At 45.2% G+C, this 21,425-nt stretch overlaps 1 protein-coding gene across 1 annotated transcript in view; it reads left to right on the top strand.

Annotated features, from left to right (window-relative positions):
* LOC135573567 (ryanodine receptor 2-like) overlaps positions 1-21,387 on the top strand; it is a 64,316-nt gene extending 42,929 nt beyond the window's left edge. Inside the window, exons 13-23 of the mRNA XM_065022827.1 lie at positions 3,275-3,407; positions 3,931-4,034; positions 7,479-7,614; positions 8,944-9,130; positions 10,031-10,145; positions 11,753-11,873; positions 15,862-16,031; positions 20,579-20,659; positions 20,761-20,818; positions 20,976-21,130; positions 21,304-21,387. Of these exons, the coding sequence (XP_064878899.1) occupies positions 3,275-3,407; positions 3,931-4,034; positions 7,479-7,614; positions 8,944-9,130; positions 10,031-10,145; positions 11,753-11,873; positions 15,862-16,031; positions 20,579-20,659; positions 20,761-20,818; positions 20,976-21,130; positions 21,304-21,387 (1,344 nt within the window). The remainder of the gene's footprint in view (positions 1-3,274; positions 3,408-3,930; positions 4,035-7,478; positions 7,615-8,943; positions 9,131-10,030; positions 10,146-11,752; positions 11,874-15,861; positions 16,032-20,578; positions 20,660-20,760; positions 20,819-20,975; positions 21,131-21,303) is intronic.
* Positions 21,388-21,425: the final 38 nt, after the last annotated feature.

The following is a 21,425-nucleotide window of genomic DNA, read 5'->3' as shown; positions in this document are numbered from 1 at the left end:
AGTGATTGATCGTTTATTGATATCATTAGTGATTGATACCATGAGTGATTGATCGTTTATTGATATCATTAGTGATTGATACCATGAGTGATTGATAGTTTATTGATACCATGAGTGATTGATAGTTTATTGATATCATTAGTGATTGATACCATGAGTGATTGATAGTTTATTGATATCATTAGTGATTGATACCATGAGTGATTGATAGTTTATTGATATCATGAGTGATTGATACCATGAGTGATTGATAGTTTATTGATATCATTAGTGATTGATAGTTTATTGATATCATGAGTGATTGATACCATGAGTGATTGATAATTCATTGATGTCATTGGTGATTGATAGTTTATTGATGTCATTGTTGATTGATAGTTTATTGATATCATTAGTGATTGATACCATGAGTGATTGATAGTTTATTGATATCATTAGTGATTGATACCATGAGTGATTGATAGTTTATTGATATCATTAGTGATTGATACCATGAGTGATTGATAGTTTATTGATATCATGAGTGATTGATACCATGAGTGATTGATAGTTTATTGATATCATTAGTGATTGATAGTTTATTGATATCATGAGTGATTGATACCATGAGTGATTGATAATTCATTGATGTCATTGGTGATTGATAGTTTATTGATGTCATTGTTGATTGATAGTTTATTGATATCATTAGTGATTGATACCATGAGTGATTGATAGTTTATTGATATCATTAGTGATTGATACCATGAGTGATTGATAGTTTATTGATATCATTAGTGATTGCTAGTTTATTGATATCATTGGTGATTGATAGTTTATTGATGTCATTAGTGATTGATAGTTTATTGATATCATTAGTGATTGATAGTTTATTGATATCATTGGTAATTGATAGTTTATTGATATCATTAGTGATTGATAGTTTATTGATATCATTAGTGATTGATAGTTTATTGATACCATGAGTGATTGATAGTTTATTGATGTCATTAGTGATTGATAGTTTATTGATATCATGAGTGATTGATACCATGAGTGATTGATAGTTTATTGATATCATTAGTGATTGATACCATGAGTGATTGATAGTTTATTGATATCATGAGTGATTGATAGTTTATTGATATCATGAGTGATTGATACCATGAGTGATTGATAGTTTATTGATATCATGAGTGATTGATACCATGAGTGATTGATAGTTTATTGATATCATTAGTGATTGATACCATGAGTGATTGATAGTTTATTGATACCATGAGTGATTGATAGTTTATTGATATCATTAGTGATTGATACCATGAGTGATTGATAGTTTATTGATACCATGAGTGATTGATAGTTTATTGATATCATTAGTGATTGATACCATGAGTGATTGATAGTTTATTGATACCATGAGTGATTGATAGTTTATTGATATCATTAGTGATTGATACCATGAGTGATTGATAGTTTATTGATACCATGAGTGATTGATAGTTTATTGATATCATTAGTGATTGATATCATGAGTGATTGATCGTTTATTGATATCATTAGTGATTGATACCATGAGTGATTGATAGTTTATTGATATCATTAGTGATTGATACCATGAGTGATTGATAGTTTATTGATATCATTAGTGATTGATACCATGAGTGATTGATAGTTTATTGATATCATTAGTGATTGATAGATCATTGATGTCATGTCATTGTTCAAATCAAATGTATTTGTCACATACACATGGTTAGCAGATGTTATTGGTGACATACACATGGTTAGCAGATGTTAATGCGAGTGTAGCGAAATGCTTGTGCTTCTCGTTCCGACAATGCAGTGATAACCAACGAGTAATCTAACCTAACAATTCCACAACTACTGTCTTATACACAGTGTAAGGGGATAAAGAATATGTACATAAAGATATATGAACGAGTGATGGTGCAGAACGGCATAGGCAAGATGCAGTTGTAATGTCACTTCCTGTCTCGTTCACTGTGTAACACTTCTAACGTCACTTCCTGTCTCGTTCACTGTGTAACACTTCTAACGTCACTTCCTGTCTCGTTCACTGTGTAACACTTCTAACGTCACTTCCTGTCTCGTTCACTGTCTAACACTTCTAACGTCACTTCCTGTCCTGTTCACTATGTAACATTACTAACGTCACTTCCTGTCCCGTTCACTATGTAACATTACTAACATCACTTCCTGTCCCGTTCACTGTGTAACACTTCTAATGTCACTTCCTGTCCCGTTCACTGTGTAACACTTCTAATGTCACTTCCTGTCCCGTTCACTGTGTAACTAACATCACTTCCTGTCCCGTTCACTGTGTAACATTACTAATGTCACTTCCTGTCCCGTTCACTGTGTAACTAACGTCACTTCCTGTCCCGTTCACTGTGTAACTAACGTCACTTCCTGTCCCGTTCACTATGTAACATTACTAACATCACTTCCTGTACCGTTCACTGTGTAACACTTCTAACGTCACTTCATGTCCCGTTCACTGTGTAACATTACTAACATCACTTCCTGTACCGTTCACTGTGTAACTAATGTCACTTCCTGTCCCGTTCACTGTGTAACATTACTAACGTCACTTCCTGTCCCGTTCACTGTGTAACACTTCTAATGTCACTTCCTGTCTCGTTCACTGTGTAACACTTCTAATGTCGCTTCCTGTCCCATTCACTGTGTAACACATCTAACATCACTTCCTGTCCCGTTCACTGTGTAACACTTCTAACGTCACTTCCTGTCCCGTTCACTATGTAACATTACTAACATCACTTCCTGTCCCGTTCACTATGTAACATTACTAACGTCACTTCCTGTCCCGTTCACTGTGTAACACTTCTAACGTCACTTCCTGTCCCGTTCACTGTGTAACTAATGTCACTTCCTGTCCCGTTCACTGTGTAACATTACTAACGTCACTTCCTGTCCCGTTCACTGTGTTACACATCTAATGTCACTTCCTGTCCCGTTCACTGTGTAACACATCTAATGTCACTTCCTGTCCCGTTCACTATGTAACATTACTAACGTCACTTCCTGTCCCGTTCACTGTGTAACACTTCTAACGTCACTTCCTGTCTCGTTCACTGTGTAACACTTCTAACGTCACTTCCTGTCTCGTTCACTGTGTAACTAACGTCACTTCCTGTCCCGTTCACTGTGTAACTAACGTCACTTCCTGTCCCGTTCACTGTGTAACATTTGGAAAGCAGAGTAAAACTGCGTTGACTTGTCTGCTCCTTGTCTGTGACTTGTTGTTCAGGAAATCACCTTCCCTAAGATGGTGGCCAACTGCTGTCGTTTCCTGTGTTACTTCTGTCGCATCAGTAGACAGAACCAGAAAGCCATGTTCGACCACCTCAGCTACCTGCTGGAGAACAGCAGCGTCGGGCTTGGTGAGTGTCTAAAATGGCTCCCTATTCACTACGTCCTGCTCTACTGCTGACCAGAGACGAAAGGATTTACATTGAGAGTAGGGCACTTTCTAGGGAGAGGCTTGATATTCTGGATGCAGACGTTGTCTTTTCTATTTGTATCTGATGAGATCTGGGGTGCTTTGGTACGCTCCATAGGTTTTAACTGACGCTTTAGCTTGCTGGAGATAATGGTGTGTGTCTCTCTCTCTCTCTCTGTGTGTGTCTCTCTCTCTCTCTGTGTGTCTCTCTCTCTCTCTGTGTGTCTCTCTCTCCCTCTCTGTGTGTGTCTCTCTCTCTCTCTCTCCCTCTCTGTGTGTGTCTCTCTCTCTCTCTGTGTGTGTCTCTCTCCCTCTCTGTGTGTCTCTCTCCCTCTCTGAGTGTCTCTCTCCCTCTCTGTGTGTCTCTCTCTCTCCCTCTCTGTGTGTCTCTCTCTCCCTCCCTCTGTGTGTGTTGCCCCCTCCCTCTGTGTGTGTTGCCCCCCCCTCCCTCTCTGTGTCCCCAGCGTCTCCCTCCATGCGAGGCTCTACTCCACTAGATGTGGCCGCTGCCTCTGTGATGGACAACAACGAACTGGCTCTGGCCCTGAGGGAACCAGACCTGGAGAAAGTAAGACAAGACCCAACTCTACCAGCAATCTAACTTGTTCAGCCCACCCTGTACCCAACGTATAGAGGTACAGTATAGAGATACAATACGAACTGGCTCTGGCCATGAGGGAACCAGACCTGGAGAAAGTAAGACAAGACCCAACTCTACCAGCAATCTAACTTGTTCAGCCCACCCTGTACCCAACGTATAGGTACAGTATAGAGGTACAGTATAGAGGTACAGTATAGAGGTACAGTATTGTTCCCTTAAAGACTACAGCCAGGAGAACAGACAGGTACACTTTAAATGTAAACTCACATGTAGCTGTGTGGTAGTGAACAGGAGATGTGTACTGTATGGTGCAGTAGCAAGCTAATGGTCATGTTTGGTTGATTAAATGATGCTAATCATCCCATTGAAGCAATATGCAGATAACAAGACTGCAGAGGAACTCTGCTGTCCTCCACCGTGGGGCTCCTCCTGGTTCAATAGGAATCCTAGTTTATTCCTCTCTGATGACCTCCACCGTGGGGCTCCTCCTGGTTCAATAGGAATCCTAGTTTATTCCTCTCTGATGTCCTCCACCGTGGGGCTCCTCCTGGTTCAATAGGAATCCTAGTTTATTCCTCTCTGATGACCTCCACCGTGGGGCTCTTCCAGGTTCAATAGGAATCCTAGTTTATTCCTCTCTGATGTCCTCCACCGTGGGGCTCTTCCAGGTTCAATAGGAATCCTAGTTTATTCCTCTCTGATGTCCTCCACCGTGGGGCTCTTCCTGGTTCAATAGGAATCCTAGTTTATTCCTCTCTGATGTCCTCCACCGTGGGGCTCTTCCAGGTTCAATAGGAATCCTAGTTTATTCCTCTCTGATGACCTCCACCGTGGGGCTCCTCCTGGTTCAAGAGGAATCCTAGTTTGTTCCTCTCTGATGTCCTCCACTGTGGGGCTCTTCCTGGTTCAACAGGAATCCTAGTTCATTCCTCTCTGATGTCCTCCACCGTGGGGCTCTTCCTGGTTCAATAGGAATCCTAGTTTATTCCTCTCTGATGTCCTCCACCGTGGGGCTCCTCCTGGTTCAATAGGAATCCTAGTTTATTCCTCTCTGATGTCCTCCACCGTGGGGCTCTTCCTGGTTCAATAGGAATCCTAGTTCATTCCTCTCTGATGTCCTCCACCGTGGGGCTCCTCCTGGTTCAATAGGAATCCTAGTTTATTCCTCTCTGATGTCCTCCACCATGGGGCTCTTCCTGGTTCAATAGGAATCCTAGTTTATTCCTCTCTGATGACCTCCACCGTGGGGCTCCTCCTGGTTCAATAGGAATCCTAGTTTATTCCTCTCTGATGTCCTCCACCGTGGGGCTCTTCCAGGTTCAATAGGAATCCTAGTTTATTCCTCTCTGATGTCCTCCACCGTGGGGCTCTTCCAGGTTCAATAGGAATCCTAGTTTATTCCTCTCTGATGTCCTCCACCGTGGGGCTCTTCCAGGTTCAATAGGAATCCTAGTTTATTCCTCTCTGATGACCTCCACCGCGGGGCTCCTCCTGGTTCAATAGGAATCCTAGTTCATTCCTCTCTGATGTCCTCCACCTAACCCTCTCCTCTGGGCTCCTCCTGGTTCAATAGGAATCCTAGTTTATTCCTCTCTGATGTCCTCCACCGTGGGGCTCTTCCTGGTTCAATAGGAATCCTAGTTTATTCCTCTCTGATGTCCTCCACCGTGGGGCTCCTCGTGATTCAATAGGAACTATTGAACCCTCTCCCTCTGCCTCCTCTTCCCTCTGACAGCGTGAAGTCCTGAGCCAGACCTTTCTAACCCTCTCCCTCTGCCTCCTCTGACAGCGTGAAGTCCTGAGCCAGACCTTTCTAACCCTCTCCCTCTGCCTGAGCCAGACCCTCTTCCCTCTGACAGCGTGAAGTCCTGAGCCAGACCTTTCTAACCCTCTCCCTCTGCCTCCTCTGACAGCGTGAAGTCCTGAGCCAGACCTTTCTAACCCTCTCCCTCTGCCTCCTCTGACAGCGTGAAGTCCTGAGCCAGACCTTTCTAACCCTCTCCCTCTGCCTCCTCTTCACTCTGACAGCGTGAAGTCCTGAGCCAGACCTGTCTAACCCTCTCCCTCTGCCTCCTCTTCCCTCTGACAGCATGAAGTCCTGAGCCAGACCTTTCTAACCCTCTCCCTCTGCCTCCTCTTCCCTCTGACAGCATGAAGTCCTGAGCCAGACCTTTCTAACCCTCTCCCTCTGCCTCCTCTTCCCTCTGACAGCATGAAGTCCTGAGCCAGACCTTTCTAATCCTCTCCCTCTGCCTCCTCTGACAGCGTGAAGTCCTGAGCCAGACCTTTCTAACCCTCTCCCTCTGCCTCCTCTTCCCTCTGACAGCGTGAAGTCCTGAGCCAGACCTTTCTAACCCTCTCCCTCTGCCTCCTCTTCCCTCTGACAGCATGAAGTCCTGAGCCAGACCTTTCTAACCCTCTCCCTCTGCCTCCTCTGACAGCGTGAAGTCCTGAGCCAGACCTTTCTAACCCTCTCCCTCTGCCTCCTCTTCCCTCTGACAGCGTGAAGTCCTGAGCCAGACCTTTCTAACCCTCTCCCTCTGCCTCCTGAGCCAGACTTTTCTTCACTCTGACAGCGTGAAGTCCTGAGCCAGACCTTTCTAACCCTCTCCCTCTGCCTCCTCTTCCCTCTGACAGCGTGAAGTCCTGAGCCAGACCTTTCTAACCCTCTCCCTCTGCCTCCTCTTCCCTCTGACAGCGTGAAGTTCTGAGCCAGACCTTTCTAACCCTCTCCCTCTGCCTCCTCTTCCCTCTGACAGCGTGAAGTCCTGAGCCAGACCTTTCTAACCCTCTCCCTCTGCCTCCTCTGACAGCGGGAAGTCCTGAGCCAGACCTTTCTAACCCTCTCCCTCTGCCTCCTCTTCCCTCTGACAGCGTGAAGTCCTGAGCCAGACCTTTCTAACCCTCTCCCTCTGCCTCCTCTTCCCTCTGACAGCATGAAGTCCTGAGCCAGACCTTTCTAACCCTCTCCCTCTGCCTCCTCTGACAGCGTGAAGTCCTGAGCCAGACCTTTCTAACCCTCTCCCTCTGCCTCCTCTTCCCTCTGACAGCGTGAAGTCCTGAGCCAGACCTTTCTAACCCTCTCCCTCTGCCTCCTCTTCACTCTGACAGCGTGAAGTCCTGAGCCAGACCTTTCTAACCCTCTCCCTCTGCCTCCTCTTCCCTCTGACAGCGTGAAGTCCTGAGCCAGACCTTTCTAACCCTCTCCCTCTGCCTCCTCTTCCCTCTGACAGCGTGAAGTCCTGAGCCAGACCTTTCTAACCCTCTCCCTCTGCCTCCTCTTCCCTCTGACAGCGTGAAGTCCTGAGCCAGACCTTTCTAACCCTCTCCCTCTGCCTCCTCTTCCCTCTGACAGCGTGAAGTCCTGAGCCAGACCTTTCTAACCCTCTCCCTCTGCCTCCTCTTCCCTAGGTGGTGCAGTACTTGGCTGGCTGTGGTCTCCAGAGCTGCTCCATGCTGGTATCTAAAGGATACCCTGACATCGGCTGGAACCCCGTGGAAGGAGAGAGATACCTCGACTTCCTCCGCTTTGCAGTGTTCTGTAACGGTACATGTGCATTTATTACCTAATTGTCTTTCATTTCATGATAACATTTGACTGTGGTTGGTAGATGATCTTGGTTATTTTCATATAATCTTTCATTTCATGATAACATTTGACTCTGGTTGGTAGATGATCTTGGTTATTTTCATATCATCCTTCATTTCATGATAACATTTGACTCTGGTTGGTAGATGATCTTGGTTATTTTCATATCATCCTCCATTTCATGATAACATTTGACTGTGGTTGGTAGATGATCTTGGTTATTGGTTGGTTGAAGGAGATGTAGTAGCAATCTGTTAAATACTTCCACGGTTGAGGTATTGAAGTCTCTATTGAAATCTTTACCTGTCGTCCTATCAGGTGAGAGGTATTGTAGTTATGAATGATGTCATTATTTACCTGTCGTCCTATCAGGTGAGAGGTATTGTAGTTATGAATGATGTCATTATTTACCTGTCGTCCTATCAGGTGAGAGGTATTGTAGTTATGAATGATGTCATTATTTACCTGTCGTCCTATCAGGTGAGAGGTATTGTAGTTATGAATGATGTCATTATTTACCTGTCGTCCTATCAGGTGAGAGGTATTGTAGTTATGAATGATGTCATTATTTACCCGTGGTCTCAGGTGAGAGGTATTGTAGTTATGAATGATGTCATTATTTACCTGTCGTCCTATCAGGTGAGAGGTATTGTAGTTATGAATGATGTCATTATTTACCTGTCGTCCTATCAGGTGAGAGGTATTGTAGTTATGAATGATGTCATTATTTACCTGTCGTCCTATCAGGTGAGAGGTATTGTAGTTATGAATGATGTCATTATTTACCTGTCGTCCTATCAGGTGAGAGGTATTGTAGTTATGAATGATGTCATTATTTACCTGTCGTCCTATCAGGTGAGAGGTATTGTAGTTATGAATGATGTCATTATTTACCTGTCGTCCTATCAGGTGAGAGGTATTGTAGTTATGAATGATGTCATTATTTACCTGTCGTCCTATCAGGTGAGAGGTATTGTAGTTATGAATGATGTCATTATTTACCTGTCGTCCTATCAGGTGAGAGGTATTGTAGTTATGAATGATGTCATTATTTACCTGTCGTCCTATCAGGTGAGAGGTATTGTAGTTATGAATGATGTCATTATTTACCTGTCGTCCTATCAGGTGAGAGGTATTGTAGTTATGAATGATGTCATTATTTACCTGTCGTCCTATCAGGTGAGAGGTATTGTAGTTATGAATGATGTCATTATTTACCTGTCGTCCTATCAGGTGAGAGGTATTGTAGTTATGAATGATGTCATTATTTACCTGTCGTCCTATCAGGTGAGAGTGTGGAGGAGAACGCTAACGTGGTGGTGAGGCTGCTGATTCGTCGTCCCGAGTGCTTTGGCCCCGCCCTGCGCGGAGAGGGGGGGAATGGTCTCCTGGCAGCCATGATGGAAGCCATCAAGATATCAGAGGACCCCTGTAGAGACGGGCCCTCCCCTACCTCAGAGGCCAGCAGGACACTGTAGGTACCCCTGCCATAGCAGGACACTGTTGGTTCCATTGAACTGGGCTCTAACCCTAACACTGTAGGGATGGGTTCTTCTCCTACCTCTATAGTACCTCTCTCTGTCCCGTTCTCTCTCACCTTCTGTGTCTCTCTCGCTCTCTCCCTTTCTCCTCCCCCTCCAACTCCAAATCTACCCCCCCCCCTTGTTCTCTGCCGTCCACTCTCCCTCCGTCTGGACTCTCTCCTGCCTCCCCCGTGCCAGAGTATGTCCTCATTACTCCTCAGTGTTCCTGTTCTGTCTGGCCATGCTGCCAGGTGTTCTATAAAAGTCCCTTAGGTAGTCTGCCCTACTCTTATCAGGCATCAGACTCAGAAACAATGACCCAACACACTTCCAGGCTGTGTAAGGGCTATTTGACCAAGAAGGAGAGTGATGGAGTGCTGCATCAGATGACCTGGCCTCCACAATCACCTGACCTCAACCCAATTGAGATGGTTTTGGGATGAGTTGGACCGCAGAGGGAAGGAAAATCAGCCAACAAGTGCTCAGCATATGTGGGAACTCCTTCAAGACTGTTGGAAAAGCATTCCTCATGAAGCTGGTTGAGAGAACGCCAAGAGCTTGCAAAGCTGTCATCAAGGCAAAGGCTGGCTACTTTGACGGATCTCAAATGTATTTTGATTGGTGTAACACTTTCTTGGTTACTACGTGATTCCATTTGTGTTATTTCATAGTTTGATGTCTTCAATATTATTATACAATGTAGAAAACAGTACAAATAAGGAAATACCCTTGAATGAGTAGGTGTGTCCAAACTGTTGACTTGTACTGTGTGTGTGTGTGTGTGTGTGTGTGTGTGTGTGTGTGTGTGTGTGTGTGTGTGTGTGTGTGTGTGTGTGTGTGTGTGTCCTCAGCAGTGAGGCGTTATTGGAGGATGAGGAAGACGACACTATTCACATGGGAAACGCTATAATGACCTTCTACGCAGCCCTCATAGACCTGCTGGGGCGCTGTGCCCCTGAGATGCACGTGAGTCACACGCACACGCACGCACGCACACACACACAGACACACACACAGACCTGCATGTGAGTCACACGCACACACACACGCACGCACGCACACACACACACACACACACACACACACACACACACACACACAGACCTGGTGGGGCGCTGCGCCCCTGAGATGCACGTGAGTCACAGATAGAGGGGGAGTCAATGCCTTAGACAGACAGACTGACTGACTGATTGACTGACAAACGGACAGGCAGTCTTAGAACCAATAGGGTAGCTTTGAGACAGGGACACTGTAAGAGCCAATAGGGTGCTATCTGAGACACTGTAAGAGCCAATAGGGTGCTATCTGAGACAGGGACACTAAGAGCCAATAGGGTGCTATCTGAGACAGGGACACTGTAAGAGCCAATAGGGTGCTATCTGAGACACTGTAAGAGCCAATAGGGTGCTATCTGAGACAGGGACACTAAGAGCCAATAGGGTGCTATCTGAGACAGGGACACTGTAAGAGCCAATAGGGTGCTATCTGAGACACTGTTAGAGCCAATAGGGTGCTATCTGAGACAGGGACACTAAGAGCCAATAGGGTGCTATCTGAGACAGGGACACTGTAAGAGCCAATAGGGTGCTATCTGAGACACTGTAAGAGCCAATAGGGTGCTATCTGAGACACTGTAAGAGCCAATAGGGTGCTATCTGAGACACTGTAAGAGCCAATAGGGTGCTATCTGAGACAGGGACACTAAGAGCCAATAGGGTGCTATCTGAGACACTGTTAGAGCCAATAGGGTGCTATCTGAGACACTGTTAGAGCCAATAGGGTGCTATCTGAGACGGGGACACTGTAAGAGCCAATAGGGTGCTATCTGAGACAGGGACACTGTAAGAGCCAATAGGGTGCTATCTGAGACAGGGACACTGTAAGAGCCAATAGGGTGCTATCTGAGACACTGTAAGAGCCAATAGGGTGCTATCTGAGACAGGGACACTGTAAGAGCCAATAGGGTGCTATCTGAGACAGGGACACTGTAAGAGCCAATAGGGTGCTATCTGAGACAGGGACACTGTAAGAGCCAATAGGGTGCTATCTGAGACAGGGACACTGTAAGAGCCAATAGGGTGCTATCTGAGACAGGGACACTGTAAGAGCCAATAGGGACACTTTTAGAACCAGGGTCATGCTAGAGTGATGGTTGTTAAATTATATTATATATATTATATATAGGGCTCTGGTCAACAGTAGGGTACTATATAGGGAATAGGGTTCTGGTCTAAAGTAGTGTTCTATATAGGGAATAGGGCTCTGGTCAACAGTAGTGTTCTATATAGGGAAGAGGGCTCTGGTCAAAAGTAGTGTTCTATATAGGGAATAGGGCTCTGGTTAACAGTAGTGTTCTATATAGGGAATAGGGCTCTGGTCAACAGTAGTGTTCTATATAGGGAATAGGGCTCTGGTCAACAGTAGTGTTCTATATAGGAATAAAGTTGTATTTTGTCATTATTACGGACCCCCGTTAGCTGCTGCCTCGATCTTCCTGGGGTCCAGACACATTAAGACTCATCACATTTGGGATACGGACATTCCCTGAGGGGGGGGTGTTGTGTGTTTTCCAGCTGATTCATGCTGGGAAGGGTGAGGCCATCAGGATACGAGCCATCCTACGTTCCCTGATCCCCATAGAGGACCTGGAAGGAGTGATCAGCATCCTGTTCCCAATGCCAACTCTGGCCAAAGGTGGGTGGATACTCTCCCCACTAAACCTCTCAGGCGTTGCAGGGGTGTAGATATTACCCAAGGTTCACCCGAACTGACCTAGAACCATCCACTACTCTGTTAAACTGGCCTAGAACCATCCACTACTCTGTTAAACTGAACTAGAACCATCCACTACTCTGTTAAACTAGAACCATCCACTACTCTGTTAAACTGACCTAGAACCATCCACTACTCTGTTAAACTAAAACCATCCACTACTCTGTTAAACTGACCTAGAACCATCCACTACTCTGTTAAACTGACCTAGAACCATCCACTACTCTGTTCAACTGACCTAGAACCATCCACTACTCTGTTCAACTGACCTAGAACCATCCACTACTCTGTTAAACTGACCTAGAACCATCCACTACTCTGTTAAACTAAAACCATCCACTACTCTGTTAAACTAAAACCATCCACTACTCTGTTAAACTGACCTAAAACCATCCACTACTCTGTTAAACTGAAACCATCCACTACTCTGTTAAACTGACTTAGAACCATCCACTACTCTGTTAAACTAAAACCATCCACTACTCTGTTAAACTGACCTAGAACCATCCACTACTCTGTTAAACTGACCTAGAACCATCCACTACTCTGTTAAACTAAAACCATCCACTACTCTGTTAAACTGAAACCATCCACTACTCTGTTAAACTGACCTAGAACCATCCACTACTCTGTTAAACTGACCTAGAACCATCCACTACTCTGTTAAACTGACCTAGAACCATCCACTACTCTGTTAAACTAAAACCATCCACTACTCTGTTAAACTGACCTAGAACCATCTACTACTCTGTTAAACTAAAACCATCCACTACTCTGTTAAACTGACCTAAAACCATCCACTACTCTGTTAAACTGACCTAGAACCATCTACTACTCTGTTAAACTGACCTAAAACCATCCACTACTCTGTTAAACTGCCTAGAACCATCCACTACTCTGTTAAACTGAACTAAAACCATCCACTACTCTGTTAAACTGACCTAAAACCATCCACTACTCTGTTAAACTGCCTAGAACCATCCACTACTCTGTTAAACTGAACTAAAACCATCCACTACTCTGTTAAACTGACCTAAAACCATCCACTACTCTGTTAAACTAAAACCATCCACTACTCTGTTAAACTGACCTAGAACCATCCACTACTCTGTTAAACTAAAACCATCCACTACTCTGTTAAACTGACCTAAAACCATCCACTACTCTGTTAAACTAAAACCATCCACTACTCTGTTAAACTGACCTAAAACCATCCACTACTCTGTTAAACTAAAACCATCCACTACTCTGTTAAACTGACCTAGAACAATCCACTGCTCTGTTAAACTGACCTAAAACCATCCATTACTCTGTTAAACTAAAACCATCCACTACTCTGTTAAACTGACCTAGAACCATCCACTACTCTGTTAAACTGACCTAGAACCATCCACTACTCTGTTAAACTGACCTAGAACCATCCACTACTCTGTTAAACTGAACTAGAACCATCCACTACTCTGTTAAACTGACCTAAAACCATCCACTACTCTGTTAAACTGACCTAAAACCATCCACTACTCTGTTAAACTAAAACCATCCACTACTCTGTTAAACTGACCTAGAACCATCCACTACTCTGTTAAACTGACCTAGAACCATCCACTACTCTGTTAAACTGACCTAGAACCATCCACTACTCTGTTAAACTGAACTAGAACCATCCACTACTCTGTTAAACTGACCTAAAACCATCCACTACTCTGTTAAACTGACCTAAAACCATCCACTACTCTGTTAAACTGACTTAGAACCATCCACTACTCTGTTAAACTGAACTAGAACCATCCACTACTCTGTTAAACTGACCTAAAACCATCCACTACTCTGTTAAACTGACCTAAAACCATCCACTACTCTGTTAAACTAAAACCATCCACTACTCTGTTAAACTGACCTAGAACCATCCACTACTCTGTTAAACTAAAACCATCCACTACTCTGTTAAACTAAAACCATCCACTACTCTGTTAAACTGACCTAGAACCATCCACTACTCTGTTAAACTGACCTAGAACCATCCACTACTCTGTTAAACTAAAACCATCCACTACTCTATTAAACTAAAACCATCCACTACTCTGTTAAACTGACCTAGAACCATCCACTACTCTGTTAAACTGACCTAGAACCATCCACTACTCTGTTAAACTAAAACCATCCACTACTCTGTTAAACTAAAACCATCCACTACTCTGTTAAACTGACCTAGAACCATCCACTACTCTGTTAAACTAAAACCATCCACTACTCTGTTAAACTGACCTAAAACCATCCACTACTCTATTAAACTGACCTAGAACCATCCACTACTCTGTTAAACTAAAACCATCCACTACTCTGTTAAACTGACCTAGAACCATCCACTACTCTGTTAAACTAAAACCATCCACTACTCTGTTAAACTGACCTAGAACCATCCACTACTCTGTTAAACTGACCTAGAACTATCTACTACTCTGTAAAACTAAAACCATCCACTACTCTGTTAAACTGACCTAGAACTATCTACTACTCTGTTAAACTAAAACCATCCACTACTCTGTTAAACTGACCTAGAACCATCCACTACTCTATTAAACTAAAACCATCCACTACTCTGTTAAACTGACCTAGAACCATCCACTACTCTGTTAAACTGACCTAGAACCATCCACTACTCTATTAAACTAAAACCATCCACTACTCTGTTAAACTGACCTAAAACCATCCACTACTCTGTTAAACTGACCTAGAACCATCCACTACTCTATTAAACTAAAACCATCCACTACTCTGTTAAACTGACCTAGAACCATCCACTACTCTGTTAAACTGACCTAGAACCATCCACTACTCTATTAAACTAAAACCATCCACTACTCTGTTAAACTAAAACCATCCACTACTCTGTTAAACTGACCTAGAACCATCCACTACTCTGTTAAACTGAACTAAAACCATCCACTACTCTGTTAAACTGACCTAGAACCATCCACTACTCTGTTAAACTAGAACCATCCACTACTGTCTGTTAAACTGAACTAGAACCATCCACTACTCTGTTAAACTGACCTAGAACCATCCACTACTCTGTTAAACTGACCTAGAACCATCCACTGTCTGTTAAACTGACCTAAAACCATCCACTACTCTGTTAAACTGACCTAAAACCATCCACTACTCTGTTAAACTGACCTAAAACCATCCACTACTCTGTTAAACTGACCTAGAACCATACACTACTCTGTTAAACTGACCTAGAACCATCTGTCTGTTGTGTGTCTAGATGGGTCAGTGGTGGAGTCTGGTCTGTCTGTTGTGTGTCTAGATGGGTCAGTGGTGGAGTCTGGTCTGTCTGTTGTGTGTCTAGATGGGTCAGTGGTTGAGTCTGGTCTGTCTGTTGTGTGTCTAGATGGGTCAGTGGTGGAGTCTGGTCTGGTCTGTTGTGTGTCTAGATGGGTCAGTGGTGGAGTCTGGTCTGTCTGTTGTGTGTCTAGATGGGTCAGTGGTGGAGTCTGGTCTGTCTGTTGTGTGTCTAGATGGGTCAGTGGTGGAGTCTGGTCTGTCTGTTGTGTGTCTAGATGGGTCAGTGGTAGAGTCTGGTCTGTTGTGTGTCTAGATGGGTCAGTGGTGGAGTCTGGTCTGTCTGCTGTGTGTCTAGATGGGTCAGTGGTGGAGTCTGTCTGTTGTGTGTCTAGATGGGTCAGTGGTGGAGTCTGACTCTGGTCTGTCTGTTGTGTGTCTAGATGGGTCTGTGGTGGAGTCTGGTCTGTTGTGTGTCTAGATGGGTCAGTGGTGGAGTCTGACTCTGGTCTGTCTGTTGTGTGTCTAGATGGGTCTGTGGTGGAGTCTGACTCTGGTCTGTCTGTTGTGTGTCTAGATGGGTCTGTGGTGGAGCCTGACTCTGGTCTGTCTGTTGTGTGTCTAGATGGGTCTGTGGTGGAGCCTGATATGTCAGCGGGGTTCTGTCCGGACCACAAGGCAGCCATGGTTCTGTTCCTGGACCGGGTCTACGGGATAGAGGACCAGAACTTCCTGCTTCATCTGCTGGAGGTGGGCTTCCTGCCTGACCTCAGGGCTGCTGCCTCGCTCGACACAGTGAGTCTCTAACCCAAACCTTATAGACACAGTGAGTCTCTAACCCTGTAGACACAGTGAGTCTCTAACCCAAACCTTATAGACACAGTGAGTCTCTAACCCTGTAGACACAGTGAGTCTCTAACCTTATAGACACAGTGAGTCTCTAACCCTGTTAGCACAGTGAGTCTCTAACCCTGTAGACACAGTGAGTCTCTAACCCTGTAGACACAGTGAGTCTCTAACCCTGTAGACACAGTGAGTCTCTAACCCTGTAGACACAGTGAGTCTCTAATCCTGTAGACACAGTGAGTTTCTAACCCTGTAGACACAGTGAGTCTCTAACCCTGTAGACACAGTGAGTCTCTAACCCTGTAGACACAGTGAGTCTCTAACCCTGTAGACACAGTGAGTCTCTAACCCAAACCGTATAGACACAGTGAGTCTCTAACCCTGTAGACACAGTGAGTCTCTAACCCTGTAGACACAGTGAGTCTCTAACCCTGTAGACACAGTGAGTCTCTAACCCTAACCTTATAGACACAGTGAGTCTCTAACCCAAACCTTATAGACACAGTGAGTCTCTAACCCAAACCTTATAGACACAGTGAGTCTCTAACCCTGTAGACACAGTGAGTCTCTAACCCAAACCTTATAGACACAGTGAGTCTCTAACCTTATCGACACAGTGAGTCTCTAACCCTGTAGACACAGTGAGTCTCTAACCTTATAGACACAGTGAGTCTCTAACCCTGTAGACACAGTGAGTCTCTAACCCTGTAGACACAGTGAGTCTCTAACCCAAACCTTATCGACACAGTGAGTCTCTAACCCAAACCTTATAGACACAGTGAGTCTCTAACCTAAACCTTAGACACAGTGAGTCTCTAACCCTGTAGACATAGTGGGTCTCTAAACCAAACCTTATAGACACAGTGAGTCTCTAACCCAAACATTATCGACACAGTGAGTCTCCAACCCTGTATACACAGTGAGTCTCTAACCCTGTAGACACAGTGAGTCTCTAACCCAAACCTTATAGACACAGTGAGTCTCTAACCCTGTAGACACAGTGAGTCTCTAACCTTATAGACACAGGTAGTCTCTAACCCTGTAGACACAGTGAGTCTCTAACCCTGTAGACACAGTGAGTCTCTAACCCTGTAGACACAGTGAGTCTCTAACCCTGTAGACACAGTGAGTCTCTAACCCTGTAGACACAGTGAGTCTCTAACCCAAACCTTATAGACACAGTGAGTCTCTAACCTAAACCGTATAGACACAGTCAGTCTCTAACCTTATCGACACAGTCAGTCTCTAACCCTGTAGACACAGTGAGTCTCTAACCTTATAGACACAGTGAGTCTCTAACCCTGTAGACACAGTGAGTCTCTAACCTTATAGACAAAGTGAGTCTCTAACCCTGTAGACACAGTGAGTCTCTAACCCAAACCTTATAGACACAGTGAGTCTCTAACCTTATCGACACAGTGAGTCTCTAACCCTGTAGACAGAGTGGGTCTCTAAACCAAACCTTATAGACACAGTGAGTCTCTAACCCAAACATTATCGACACAGTGAGTCTCTAACCCTGTATACACAGTGAGTCTCTAACCCTGTAGACACAGTGAGTCTCTAACCCAAACCTTATAGACACAGTGAGTCTCTAACCCTGTAGACACAGTGAGTCTCTAACCTTATAGACACAGTGAGTCTCTAACCCTGTAGACACAGTGAGTCTCTAACCCTGTAGACACAGTGAGTCTCTAACCCAAACCCTGTAGACACAGTGAGTCTCTAACCCAAACCTTATAGACACAGTGAGTCTCTAACCCAAACCTTATAGACACAGTGAGTCTCTAACCCTGTAGACACAGTGAGTCTCTAACCCAAACCTTATAGACACAGTGGGTCTCTAACCCTGTAGACACAGTGCGTCTCTAACCCTGTAGAGACAGTGAGTCTCTAACCCTGTAGACACAGTGAGTCTCTAACCCTATAGACACAGTGAGTCTCTAACCCTGTAGACACAGTGAGTCTCTAACCCTGTAGACACAGTGAGTCTCTAACCCTGTAGACACAGTGAGTCTCTAACCTTATAGACACAGCGAGTCTCTAACCCTGTAGACACAGTGAGTCTCTAACCCTGTAGACACAGTGAGTCTCTAACCCAAACCCTGTCGACACAGTGAGTCTCTAACCCAAACCTTATAGACACAGTGAGTCTCTAACCCTGTAGACACAGTGAGTCTCTAACCTTATAGACACAGTGAGTCTCTAACCCTGTAGACACAGTGAGTCTCTAACCCTGTAGACACAGTGAGTCTCTAACCCTGTAGACACAGTGAGTCTCTAACCCTGTAGACACAGTGACTCTCTAACCCAAACCCTGTAGACACAGTGAGTCTCTAACCCTGTAGACACAGTGAGTCTCTAACCCTGTAGACACAGTGAGTATCTAACCCTGTAGACACAGTGAGTCTCTAACCCAAACCTTATAAACACAGTGAGTCTCTAACCCAAACCTTATAGACACAGTGAGTCTCTAACCCAAACCCTGTAGACACAGTGATTCTCTAACCCAAACCCTGTAGACACAGTGAGTCTCTAACCCTGTAGACACAGTGAGTCTCTAACCTTATAGACACAGTGAGTCTCTAACCCTGTAGACATAGTGAGTCTCTAACCCTGTAGACACAGTGAGTCTCTAACCCTGTAGACACGGTGAGTCTCTAACCCAAACCTTATAGACACAGTGAGTCTCTAACCCTGTAGACACAGTGAGTCTCTAACCTTATAGACACAGTGAGTCTCTAACCCTGTAGACACAGTAAGTCTTTAACCCTGTAGACACAGTAAGTCTCTAACCTTATAGACACAGTGAGTCTCTAACCCAAACCTTATAGACACAGTGAGTCTCTAACCCTGTAGACACAGTGAGTCTCTAACCTTATAGACAAAGTGAGTCTCTAACCCTGTAGACACAGTGAGTCTCTAACCCTGTAGACACAGTGAGTCTCTAACCCAAACCCTGTAGACACAGTGAGTCTCTAACCCAAACCTTATAGACACAGTGAGTCTCTAACCCAAACCTTATAGACACAGTGAGTCTCTAACCCTGTAGACACAGTGAGTCTCTAACCCAAACCTTATAGACACAGTGAGTCTCTAACCCTGTAGACACAGTGAGTCTCTAACCCTGTAGACACAGTGAGTCTCTAACCCTATAGACACAGTGAGTCTCTAACCCTGTAGACACAGTGAGTCTCTAACCCTGTAGACACAGTAAGTCTCTAACCCTGTAGACACAATGAGTCTCTAACCCTGTAGACACAGTGAGTCTCTAACCCTGTAGACACAGTGAGTCTCTAACCCTGTAGACACAGTGAGTCTCTAACCCAAACCCTGTAGACACAGTGAGTCTCTAACCTTGTAGACACAGTGAGTCTCTAACCCTGTAGACACAGTGAGTCTCTAACCCTGTAGACACAGTGAGTCTCTAACCCAATCCCTGTAGACACAGTGAGTCTCTAACCTTATAGACACAGTGAGTCTCTAACCCTATAGACACAGTTAGTCTCTAACCTTATAGACACAGTGAGTCTCTAACCCTGTAGACATAGTGAGTCTCTAACCCTGTAGACACAGTGAGTCTCTAACCCAAACCTTATAGACACAGTGAGTCTCTAACCCAAATCTTACACACACAGTGAGTCTCAAACCCTGTAGACACAGTGAGTCTCTAACCCTGTAGACACAGTGAGTCTCTAACCCTGTAGACACAGTGAGTCTCTAACCCAAACCTTATAGACACAGTGAGTCTCTAACCCTGTAGACACAGTGAGTCTCTAACCCAAACCTTATAGACACAGTGAGTCTCTAACCCTGTAGACACAGCGAGTCTCTAACCCTGTAGACACAGTGGGTCTCTAACCCAAACCTTATAGATTCAGTGAGTCTCTAACCCTGTAGACACAGTGAGTCTCTAACCCTGTAGACACAGTGAGTCTCTAACCCTGTAGACACAGTAAGTCTCTAACCCTGTAGACACAGTGAGTCTCTAACCTTATAGACACTGAGTCTCTAACCCTGTAGACACAGTGAGTCTCTAACCCTGTAGACACAGTAAGTCTCTAACCCTGTAGACACAGTGAGTCTCTAACCCAAAACCTGTAGACACAGTGAGTCTCTAACCCTGTAGACACAGTGAGTCTCTAACCCTGTAGACACAGTGAGTCTCTAACCCTGTAGACACAGTGAGTCTCTAACCCTGTAGACACAGTGAGTCTCTAACCCTGTAGACACAGTGAGTCTCTAACCCTGTAGACACAGTGAGTCTCTAACCCTGTAGACACAGTAAGTCTCTAACCCTGTAGACACAGTGAGTCTCTAACCCTGTAGACACAGTGAGTCTCTACCCCTGTAGACACAGTGAGTCTCTAACCCTGTAGACACAGTGAGTCTCTAACCCTGTAGACACAGTGAGTCTCTAACCCTGTAGACACAGTAAGTCTCTAACCCCTGACCCTAACCTCGTCCCTGTGTTGTCTCTATGTTTCTCCCCCCAGGCTGCTCTGACCTCTACAGACATGGCCCTGACCCTAACCTCTGAGCTCTACAGACATGGCCCTGACCCTAACCTCGTCCCTGTGTTGTCTCTATGTTTCTCCCCCCAGGCTGCTCTGAGCTCTACAGACATGGCCCTGACCCTAACCTCGTCCCTGTGTTGTCTCTATGTTTCTCCCCCCAGGCTGCTCTGATCTCTACAGACATGGCCCTGACCCTAACCTCTGAGCTCTACAGACATGGTCCTGACACTAACCTCGTCCCTGTGTTGTCTCTATGTTTCTCCCCCAGGCTGCTCTGAGCTCTACAGACATGGCCCTGACCCTAACCTCTGACCTCTACAGACATGGCCCTGACCCTAACCTTGTCCCTGTGTTGTCTCTATGTTTCTCCCCCCAGGTTGCTCTGAGCTCTACAGACATGGCCCTGACCCTAACCTCGTCCCTGTGTTGTCTCTATGTTTCTCCCCCCAGGCTGCTCTGAGCTCTACAGACATGGCCCTGACCCTAACCTCTGAGCTCTACAGACATGGCCCTGACCCTAACCTCGTCCCTGTGTTGTCTATGTTTCTCCCCCCAGGCTGCTCTGAGCTCTACAGACATGGCCCTGACCCTAACCTCGTCCCTGTGTTGTCTCTATGTTTCTCCCCCCAGGCTGCTCTGAGCTCTACTGACATGGCCCTGACCCTAACCTCGTCCCTGTGTTGTCTCTATGTTTCTCCCCCCAGGCTGCTCTGAGCTCTACAGACATGGCCCTGACCCTAACCTCGTCCCTGTGTTGTCTCTATGTTTCTCCCGCCAGGCTGCTCTGAGCATGGCCCTGACTAAGACATGGCCCTGGCCCCCTCAA

This window comes from Oncorhynchus nerka, linkage group LG10 (genome assembly GCF_034236695.1).
Source record: "Oncorhynchus nerka isolate Pitt River linkage group LG10, Oner_Uvic_2.0, whole genome shotgun sequence".
NCBI lineage: Eukaryota > Metazoa > Chordata > Actinopteri > Salmoniformes > Salmonidae > Oncorhynchus > Oncorhynchus nerka.
The sequence above is the reverse complement of the archived record's forward strand: the minus strand, read 5'-3'. Positions and strand labels throughout refer to the sequence as shown.